The following is an 11,485-nucleotide window of genomic DNA, read 5'->3' on the forward strand; positions in this document are numbered from 1 at the left end:
CTCCTGAACCGTGAGATCATGACCTGAGCAGAAGTTGGCCACTTAACCGACTGAGCCACGCAGGCGCCCCTGAAGCTCACCAATTTTTAAGCACAGAATTCAGTGAGGTTTACCATTCTATCATGTTGCCTCCATTACGGTCCTACCTTTGAATGTTTCTATCATCGTAAAGTGTTCCCTCGTGCCCCTTATTAAGTGTTTCTAATGACAGGAGTGGGAGGGTGTTTGTCGCGCTTTTCCATGCGATGCAGCCCATGGAAGATCAAAATGACGAGTCTGTTTTCAACCATCACCTGAACAATTAAGCGTTAGCAGGACAGAGAACTTTTAACAGGGCGTAGCTGATTTATTTCATTTTTTCATCTGGCATGGGACAGTGTTCTGACTTTGTTCTCTCTGAGCAGAGGAAAGAAACCCCTTATACTTACTTAAAAAAGGAAAGTGCGAGGCTGATTAGATTGGTATAGCTATCTGATCATCCGTATGTGTACATCTTGGTGGCTAAGACTTTCATACGTTGTAGCTAACCGACTTCCACGTCCTGTCTAGTTCACACATAGTAGGGATTTGAGACCCATCTTTTGAAATTCTGTTGACTCACTTATTACTTTCGAGTCTTGGCCATTGTGTGGCTCATCGGGAATAGGAGACTGAGGTGTGCCAACCTTGGTCTGTTTGTATCTACAATTGCTGGACGGATGTTCTCCTTATAACTTTTTAAAAAAATTCTAAAATGCAAAGAGAGCCTGGCATTCTTTCCTGCTGTTTGCAAAAGGTCTCCAGCTCAGAGATCCCTGAGGAAGCAAATGTCGGAGGCTTGTTCACATTGCAATGAGTACTGCTTCCACACATCTCTGTTTTTAGCAAGATTCTTAACTGTTTTGTTCTTAAGATACCTTAGGCAACTTGGCAAAGCCTCTCGCTCCCTTCTTGGATTCATGTTTTTGGTTGCATGAAATAAAACACAGGATTACCTATGGCATCATTATGTCGCAATAGTTATCCAAAATATTTTTAAGATTATAGATAGCATGTGTGCTTATTTATTGGCTCATTAAATAATAAGACCTAGCAGGAGGTCCGATAGCTACTACTGTTTTGGAGTCCTGGCAGCAACTAGTATGTGATTGGGAAATAACCATGATTTTTACTTGTGACAAGGTCACAACCACTGCCGGTACTGCCATATTTGTTGCCTACATTTATTTATGATCGAAGGAAACACTAAGTTTCAGTTATAGGTTAGTGAATATAAAGATGGCTTTATTTTTCACCATCGAAGTTCACAGACCCCTTGAATTCTACCCAGGGGTCCCTGACTTCCACTTCCCCAATATAGGCCATTAAACTTGTTCTAATGTCGTTCCAAGGCACGGGGTGTCTGAACACATAGCGGTCCTGGAGGCTTTTTGAGAGGTGGCAGATTTCAGGTTATTGACTCTTACTGAATAAGCATCAGACCACACATGGTTGCTTGGTTTCCATAGCTCACCGCCATTTTATTTTTGACAGACTAGGAAAATTCACACACATATGAAGCTGTTTCCTTGTATGTAACTCGTTCATAGATGGCTGTTTTAATAACGTTTTATCCTCTGACACTGTTTTACCAGACATTTTAATAGTGAAGTCTGTGGTTATTAGGGAAAGTGTGTACTAGATTTGAAAGCTTCGAGGGATCTAGTATGTATTTTTGGTGGGTTAGGGGAATGGCCATTCATGGGTTGTGAATGACCATGACTAGTCAGTCATCTCCTTATCTGCTCTGCTAGTTATATTTTAATAGAAGTGGCACCTGTTTGGCCACTTTTTTTGTATTTGGTTAATTGTTTGGCCCAGTTGATGGAGTGATAATGAGTAAGGAGGCACTGGATTTTCAAAACCCATATTCAGTGTGTTTTGCTTAAAGTGACAGGTGGGAATAAAGAGTTTGCAGAAACACTGATTGATTGATTGATTTACTCATCTAGCAAATATTTATTTAGCGTTTATGTGTGTCTGGCACCACTGTACCTGCCTTAGGCACTGGGATACACAATCAAACATCCCTGCTCCTAGGGGCCCCTGGCTGGCTCAGCCTGTGGAGCATGCGATTCTTCATCTCAGGGTTGTGAGTTCAAGCCCCACGTTGGGCACATGTCTGCTTAATAAAAATGAAATGAAAAAATCTCTACTCCTTGTGGAACCCCCATTCAAGTTTATGGAGCCATATAAAAATATGTCAGTTGTTTGCATAATGACATGTAACTGTGCAACATCTCAGAGGATGTGAAGAGCTTGGAAAGAAAAGGTTAGGTCAAGTGATAGAGAGCCGCGGCATCCAGAAACAGAGTGTGCTGCCTTTAGCTGTGTTTGGGTTGATGTTTGAACTGAGCGAGGTGAGAGAGTGAGTTGTAGAGGTATTTTGGAGGAACATTTCTAGGCTCGGGGAATAAAGCTGGGTGAGGCCCTGGTGGGGGGCTGATGAGGAGGGTGAAGTTTGTTTTCTTGTGCGTGAGGAGGGTCAGTGGCTGGACGCAGGATGGGGATACAGGAGAGGAGGGGGGAGGGGAGCAGGAGTAGGGCGTACATGAGAGGGGAAACCCCAGGGGAAGAAGGACAGTAGTTGACTTCTGTTTCAGTGGGCTCACTATGACGGTGTCCATAGGACATGCGCCACACAGCCCTGGACCACAGGGCATAAGAGAAGGAGCTGAGAGCAAGCCAGTGAGGTGTAGCTGGGGCAGTGGGTGATGTTGACTTGGACCAGAGCACCCAACGGAGGTGCGTAAGACACGATCGTGACTTCACAATAACTCGGATGCCTGGTAATCAAGTGTTTTCTTAAATCTGGTGATCTTTTAACCTGGCATTTGAGAAGAGGGGAAGGGGCACTTGGGTGGCGCAGTTGGGTAAGCCTCAGTCTTGATTCCAGTGCAGGTCGTGATCTCAGGGTTCATGATTTGAGCCCCACGTTGGGCTCTGTGCTGGCAGCACGTAGCCTGCTTGGGGTTCTCTCTCCTTCTCTCCCTGTCCCTCCTCTGCATGGTCTCTCTCTCTCTCTTTCTCTCAAAATAAATAAACATTAAAAAAAAAAAGGAAAACATGCCACATCATTGACTTAATAAAATAAAGGAAATGTATATGATGTTTTGCTGTTAAAGATGTTTGTATAACAACTACGAAATTTCAGCATTTCTGATTTTGGATATTGATTGCAGTTGCATTGACAAAAGTATATTTCAAAGTGCATTTCCTTCTTGAGATTTCATATGTTTTTGTTAGTGCCTTTTACTAAACACAATTTTAGTCAAACCACCCTGACAGCAGACTGAGGCCAAGGGGCTTTTTGAGATCACGTAAGTTATTGTCTGGGGCTGGTAAAAGGCACAACGGCTTTCACACCGATCCAAAGCAAAGCAGGAGGCAATATTATGAAAGAATAGGAAAGATTCTTCACAAAGCTGTATTCCCACTGGATCTGTGGCAACCATTTGGAACTTTCCTGAGAAGATTGAAACAGTGATATACTGCCACCTAGGGTAAGAGTTTGGCTCCTGAGGAAATTTTTAACAAGTAAAACTAAGGCTCAGAGTAATTTGAAGGAAACACAACACATAGCATTTTATTGAATATTCCATGGTGTCCTAAAATATTGCATAAAACTTTATTATACTTGGTATTTATAACTTTGGGAACTGCATTTTCTGAACTAAAGATCAGTTTCACAACCAGTTTCTTCTGATTGCAGAATCTATTGGGGCGCCTGGGTGGCTCAGTCAGTTGAACATCCGGCTTTGGCTCAGGTCATGCTCACACGGTTCCTGGGTTCGAGCCCCGCTTGGGGCTCTGTGCTGACAGCTAGCTCAGAGCCTGGAGCCTGTTTCAGATGTTGTATTTCCCTCTTTCTCTGACCCTCCCCTGCTCATACTGTCTCTATCTGTCTCTCAAAAATAAATAAAAACAAAAAAAATAAAAAAACCAGAATCTATTTGTATGAACATTTTTCTGAAGCATAAAAAGAAAAAAAAACCCACATGACATGACACCCCTAGCACATTGCATTTGGTGGAAATTGCAGTAACTTAGGATGTTAGAGGATCTGGGCTGTGTGGTCAGTGTTCCCAGGACTCTGCTCATCCTTCCTATTCCAGCAGCCCCTTTCCAGGCTCCCAAGGCCTAAGCATTCGGATCACCTCTTCTACATGTCAGCCACCCTATGAAAGTGAAGAGAAAGAAACAACCATTCTTTTCTCGTTGCCTGAATTACGTTATTCCTGGATGAATGACTGTGTGGTCAGAGGCATGAGCAAGTTTGAATAACCACCAAGCCTTCTCTACCGTACTAAAGCACAGCCTTCTGCTATTGACCTTGGCACGGATAGTTTTTCATTCTCAAAACTGAGTGACAGTGTTCCAGTTCCATATGAGCTTTGACACATTTATTTGTTTTGGAATTTTTATCATCATCTTTGGAAATGGCCTTCGGCTTGCTTACCTAAGTAAGGTTTGGTACCTCTCAGCGCCACCTAGAGGCGGCCTACCAGGCATTGCAGTGTAGCGGAGAGAACTTGACCTCTGGAGCTAGTGAGACCTGGGTTCAAATCCCTGCTCTGTCCATTCTGGCTTTAAAACCCTCAGGAAAGTACTTTCTCTCCGAACTTACTTCCTTGCTGTTGAATGGAAATGACATTTGTCTCAGAAGAAGTATGAGGCACGTGGACACCTGGGAACATTTCCTAAGTTATTGTCCCTGATGATGATAGGTGTAGACATATGAAAATGAATTAAGTTGAAATTAAGTTTCTGATATGTGAACTACAGCTTTCTGTTATCTTCCCTGCCCCCTGACCCTTCCCCCAGGCTTTCTGGGGTGTTTAGAGAATTGATTAACTTTTGCACTTTAGTTTTCTAAATAACTTGGTATATAATCCAGTGGCTAAAAGAGAATATCCTCCATTTATATAATTTGTTGTCTGCTTCAATGCTATTCTTTGTCGGTACCTATTTGTGCTACTATGAACCTTTAGGGCAAAACTGGCTTATAAACAGAAATTTCTCCTATTTCTAGGAATCCCTTGTCAAGATCTTTTTTCTTTTAATGTTTACTTATTATTTTTGAGAGAGAGAGAGAGAGGGTGGGGTCAGAGGACCCAAAGCGGGCTCTGCACTGATAGCAGAGAGCCTGAGGCGGAGCTTGAACTCACGAGCCGTGAGATCATGACCTGAGCTGAGGTCAGGCACCCAGGTGCTCCCTTGTCCAGATCTTTATGGCCTCTTTCTGATTTTAATAATTTCTTTCCCCAGTAATGGGGATTTTTGGTTACCTTAGCATTAGTTTTCAGGTCTGGGAGAGAGATCTAGAAGGGGGAGAGACATTATTTAGAAACTGGAGCTCTAGGCAAATTTAGGAGCGTGTGTTTTAAATTTGTCTTTGATTCTTACTGGGTTCGGTTCAATAAAAAGGCCATGATGTGATGAGAATTTACTTTCAAGTATCAATTGTGAAAAAATAGACTTACAAAATGATGTCTATTTCTAATAAGTTATTTATAATGAAATCCTAATCAGACTCTTTGTCATTTTTCAGCTGTACAAAGAAATTGAAATTTGTCCAAAAGTCACTCAGAACATCCAGATTGAGAAGTCAGATACAGCCAGTGATAATTATGGTATGTTTATTTTTCTCTGATCTTTGGTGTTTTTCAAGTTAAAGCAATCCCTGTATAAACATGCACTTATTTACAATTCAGTAAAATGACTTTGGGGCCTATTTAAAACAGATAGCATTTCTGGCTTCTGTGCTGTATCAAGCAGCCAAACGAGGGGGGGGGGGGCAGGGAAAGACAGATTTGCTGTGGGTACCATGAGGACTTTGGCCTAAATTTCATAACATTAGTCTTTGGGGTTAAATTTCATAACTTTATCACTGGGGTTCGACTGTCCTAAATAGGGAATGTATGTATCGGGAATAGATTATAGTATGATATAACCTAGTAATGAAGAAATGATCTTTCCACACCCCTCTCCCTCAAATATACTCATTATTCTCCCTTCCACCACAAATACCGTTCAAAGAACTTATCTTGGTGTTGTGCTGGGGCCCCAAGACCAGCCCTGGATTCGCTGATTCACACACAGGACTCAGCCGATAGTCCTACCTTGGCTACGAGTTATTACAGAGAAGCGATTATTAGCGTCATCAATAAAGGGAAAGGCACATGGGTGAGGTCAGAGGAAAGCAGGCGCAAGTTTCCAAGAGTCCTTGTCCAGCCACTCAGGACGTCCTTAGCTCCCCCCCCCAGCAACAAGACGGGGCAGCGCACGAAGACGTTGTCTGTCTGGCGGGGAGCCCCGCACCCAGTCGTGTAGACACCCTCTGCCCAGCGAGCACCGAAGTTGCATCCTCCCAGCGCGGAAAGCTGGTGCTCACCAGCAACCGCATTGTTGGCACAAACTTTAGCCCCAGTGAGTCTCGTGAGGGTGTTGGGAACCCACCCAAAATCCAAGTTCCCAGATGGCCAGCCGGGGCCAAACTCGTAAGCAGGCCTTGGAAAGAATAGCAGTCGGGTTTGCTATGTTAAGGCTTTTCTACACGCTTGTTCTCCATTCTGGCGTGGCCGAGTATATCTCTCCTTCCATATGTCTCCCACTACTTAACATTCCACTGCATGACGTGAACAGCAATGGAGTTGGTGCCTGAGGAAGCCAGGCGGGGAAATCCATACAGTGATGTGAGTCAGGCGGGGCAGGGTTGGCCGAGGCGGCTCCGAACAGGGAGATGTGCTTCCTGAATTCACCGTGCATCTCTTGTGGCTTGGCGGGGACTCTGCGTTACACTCACTCCAGGACACAGGCCCACAGCCGCTGCCACCCGGGGCATTGTCTGTCTCTTCGCGGAGGGGAGGAGAGAAGGCAGTAAGCCAGGTGCTGGTAGCCTCGCATTTTGTTGTCAAAGCCAGTCCCCTGACCCCGCCTTCCCCTAGGGACAGAGAAGTATAGCCCTGCCATTTGTGGGAAGGAAGAGAACCAGAAAGCCTGATGCAGACACGTGGAGCCTACTCCATTGTCTCATTCATAGTGTCTCTCTGAGTTCAGTTACTCAGCTTCTGTGCATTTGAACATCTTCAGATCTTTCACTGAGCAGCAGGATAGCAGATTCCTTCTGCAGTCGCTCCCACGGCAACCAACCCCTCTTCATCTCCGAATGTTCCTGGGGTATTTGGCCTAATGAAGAGAACCTCATTTTGGACCCTGGTCACTTACACCTTCATGCTGTTTACTTCTTGACCTTAAAACTAAAGACGTCATACACCCAGAGGAGGTTTTTTGATGGCAAAGTGGAAATGTCTATGGAAGGCTTGTTATGCATCGGAAGGGTGACCTTGGTAATTAAAGCAGTAATTGGTAACAGGGCTGTAACTAAGTGGGTTCACCAAAGTAAGATGTAGCGTGACAGTTTTTCTTTTCTCTTTAAGTAGCAAGAAGCAAGACAGGGCTGAGTTTAAAGGTCTTGGAATGGAACTGTAAGACTGATGGGTATTTGGACTGGGAAACTGGGCATAAAGCTGCTATACTTCTGGGGCGCCCAGTTGGTTAAGCGTCCAACTTCAGCTCAGGTCACGATCTCACGGTTTGTGGGTTCAAGACCCGTGTGGGGCTCTGTGCTGACAGCTCAGAGCCTGGAGCCTGCTGTGATTCTGTGTCTCCCTCTCTCTCTGCCTCTCCCTCCACTCATGCTTTGTCTCTCTCTGTCTCAAAAATAAATGAAACATTTAAAAAAAGAACTCTAAAGAAACAAAACAAAACCGCTATACATTTTATATATATATATATAGTTTTTTTTGACTCAAGTGCTCTCAGAACCCATGTACATTTCCACACTGAAGGTATTTTAGCGCCTCCGGCATCAACCTAGAAGGTATTGTCAACAGTGCTTCTCAGGTTTGTTTTGTTTTGTTTTGTTTTGTTTTGTTTTAACTGTGCTCTCAGTGCTTCATCTCAATTTCTATCTATTACTATCAGTCGCCAATGGTGCAATTCCTGGACTGCACTTTCTAGAGCCTGCTGTGTGTGGCCAATAACCTCAGCGAAGCCTTTTATTCTGAGTGCCTAGTTCATGCTGTTGGGAAGCATCCCAACAGCGTAGTGCCCAGAAGTTAGAGCCCCCCAGTCCTAAGAGACCTGGTAGCCTCTGACCTCAGAACTATCAAGGATTTTTTTTTTTTTGAGAGAGAGAGAGAGAGAGAGAGAGCGAGCAAAAGTGGGGGAGGGATAGAAAGTGAGGGAGACACAGAATCCGAAGCAGGCTCCAGGCTCTGAACTGTCAGCACACAACCCGATGCGGAGCTCGAACTCACGGACTGCGAGATCATGACCTGAGCTGAAGTTGGACACTTAACCGACTGAGCCACCTATGTGCCCCTAAGGATTCCTCTTCTTTTTTTTTTTTTAAGTTTATATATTTATTTTGAGAGAGAAAGAGCACTTGAACAGGGGAGGGACTGACAGAGAGAGAAAATCCCAAGCATGCTTTGTGTTGCCAGCACAGAGCCCGATGTGGGGCTTGATCTCATGAACCATGAGATCATGACCTGAGCCGAGGTTGAGAGACAGATGCTTAACCAACTGATCCACCCAGGCACCCCCAGACCTACCAACGATTCTGAGTTCGGCTCATCAGTATTTAACATTAGCACCTACTCAAGTGAGACTTCTTGCTGTATATTGAGCTCAGTATATATACAGTGCAGTATATAGAAAAGTTACTAGCACACACATCAACATAGAAAAATCCAGCTACAAACCATATGTTGTCTTCTATTTTAGAATACTTTAGAAAGGAAAATAGGACTTAATAATCCAACTGACTGAACCGAGAGAATGAGCAGGGGAGAGGGAGAGAGAATCCCATGCAGGTTCCACACTGTTAGTGCAGAGCCCAGTGTGAGGCTCAAACCCATGAACCTTGAGATCATGACCTGAGCCGTAAACAAGAGTCGGCCATTCAACCGACTGAGCCGCCCACGTGCCCTAAGATTTGACCCTTCCTCAATTTCTCTTTGTCTCCCTTCCCTGCGTCTCAGCTTGAACTGATTGTTGAAGTTAGTTTGCAGAGTGACAAGATAGGCTGAGCGTGACCCCAGGCTGCCTTGAAGTGGAAAAACACATCGTTGCTGCAAGAGAACATTCCTTCTTCTCTGGGGATTTCTGCTGTTTGCATTTTTGGTCATGTGTACCATTTTTTTTCTTTTTTTAAAAAATTTTTTAATGTTTGTTTATTTTTGAGAGAGAGACAGAGACAGGGTGCGAGTGCAGGGAAGGAACAGAGAGAGAGGGGGACATAGAATCCGAAACAGGCTCCAGGCTCTGGGCTGTCAGCACAGAGTCTGACGCGGGGCTTGAACCCCCGAACCATGAGTTCATGATCTGAGCCGAAGTCAGACGCTTAACCGCCTGAACCACCCAGGTGCCCCACGTGTACCATTCCTATCAGAGGTGTCTACACTTGTCCTCTCTTCTGAATTTCCCCGTATCCTGGACTCGGGTTTTTTGTACTCCCCTGCTGTTTCTGAGGATGCCGTGAGTTTTCTTTGGTTATGGATTTAGTGTGAGGGACCTTCTGCTGGTTCATCACAGCAGTTTGTCTTCGTGGTTTCTCTTCTTAGTCTTAATCACTTCCTTCATTCTCGAGAGCGTTGTTGCCGCTCGTGGTGCCCCCTCATGGTGGATAAGTGGGGTTTATTTTGAATGATTCCCTCTGCCTCCTGTTGGCAGTCATTTGGGGCTGTGTTACATTTGTTGGCTGGGAATTAGATTGTTGCTATCCTTTTTAAAAGGCAAAAAAAAAAACCTGTTAAAGTTCCTGTGTTTTCCAGTGGTCTCAAAATAATCCAAGTGTAGGATGTGCAATATTTTGCTTATTGGTGTTAATTTAGGAGATGGTTATAATCTCTCTCCCCTGCGTGTGCACATTACTGGCATCGTGAAATGGAGGCTGCTTCTTGAGGCTCTGAGAGCCCGAGGTAGCGTGTGCTGTGTGGCTGAGTCGGGCGGGGGTGAGAGCTGCCTTTCTGAACGCTGGGAGGAGGGTCCCATTTGCCTGACTGCTGAACATGGTCTTTTTTTTTTTTTTAATGTTTTTATTTTATTTGTGAGAGAGAGAGAGTGTGTAACAGCATGAGTAGGGGAGGGTCAGAGAGAGAGGGAGACATGGAATCCAAAGACAAGTTCAAGGCTCTGAGCTAGCTGTCAGCACAGAGCCCGATGGGGCTCGAACCCACGAACAGCGAGATTATGATCTGAGCTGAAGTCGGATGCTTAACCAACTGAGCCGCCCAGGCGCCCCGAACAGGTGTCTTCCAGTACGAATTCCAGGGCAGAGCCAAAGTGTTGTCTCCCTTTGTGAATGTTGGCCTCCCTTGTGTGAACATCCAGAAAAGTTACTGCTAAAGCTTTCTTCAGCGATCCTATCACAGATTTCCCACCAACTCAAGGGGCCTGATCTGTTTCTCGGAGCTATGCTTGCCCAGCGCCAATCTCATAGTCTCTGGTGGTCCTTTTTATTATGTTTTGATAATTTAAAAAAAAAAAAACAAGACCAAGAAAACAGGGAAGGGGGTAAAGGAACAGCTCCGGCATCTCCACTGACTGTGGCTTAACATGGCTCATGGCAAGCTCTCAACTGTCACCTGTCTTCTGTCTTGTCCCCAGGCGCATTGTCATTTGCGCACTTTTTTTTAAATGTTTGTTTATTTGGGGGGGCAGGGGACGGGCAGGAGGTGGGAGAGAAAGAGAGAAATCCTAGCAGGCTCCACGTTCAGCATGGAGCCCGGCACGGGGCTTGATCTCACAACTGCAAGATCACAACCCAAGCTGGTATCAGGAGTCGGACGCCCAACGGACTGAGCCACCCAGGCACCCCTGCTCACTTTTACTTTACAGAAACATAGCATTTCAGAAAGGAAATGACTGTATTTTAATGAATTTTATCCATTCTTTCTCTTGACATAGCCCGTGATTCCACATGTACTCTAACAGATAAGAGAAAGCAATTCTCTGCTTAAATGCAATAGAGAAACCTGTGTTAAGTCTAGTACCACTTAATTGGCTCATGTATAAAATTATTTTTACTTGAGTTCATCTTTTTTTGTTTATTTTGAGAGAGAAAGAGCATGAGCAGGGTATGAACAGAGAGAGAGGGAGAGACAGAGAATCCTAAGCAGGTTCTGCACTGTCAGCACAGAGCCTGATGTGGGACTCAAACTCACGAACCATGAAATTATGACCTGATCTGAAATCAAGAGTCAGATGCTTAATCGACTGAGCCACCCAGGCACCCTGATTTGAGTGGGTCTTCTTGAAATATAATCTGAAAGTTACAAGTTGCTGTAAGAAGGGAATTTCAAAGTAAGAGTCAAGTAACGTCTTCGGGGTATGGCCTGTGTTTCCCCGTCTGAGGGAGTTATGATACTGAAGTGGGCGAAGGCAGTTGGTAGTTCTGCCT

General features: G+C 44.8%; 1 protein-coding gene across 1 annotated transcript in view; it reads left to right on the forward strand.

Annotated features, from left to right (window-relative positions):
* TIAM1 (T cell lymphoma invasion and metastasis 1) overlaps positions 1–11,485 on the forward strand; it is a 199,896-nt gene that overhangs the window by 127,754 nt on the left and 60,657 nt on the right. Inside the window, exon 12 of the mRNA XM_029938668.1 lies at positions 5,570–5,655. Within this exon, the coding sequence (XP_029794528.1) occupies positions 5,570–5,655 (86 nt within the window). The remainder of the gene's footprint in view (positions 1–5,569; positions 5,656–11,485) is intronic.

Source organism: Suricata suricatta, chromosome 5 (genome assembly GCF_006229205.1).
Source record: "Suricata suricatta isolate VVHF042 chromosome 5, meerkat_22Aug2017_6uvM2_HiC, whole genome shotgun sequence".
NCBI classification, from domain to species: domain Eukaryota; kingdom Metazoa; phylum Chordata; class Mammalia; order Carnivora; family Herpestidae; genus Suricata; species Suricata suricatta.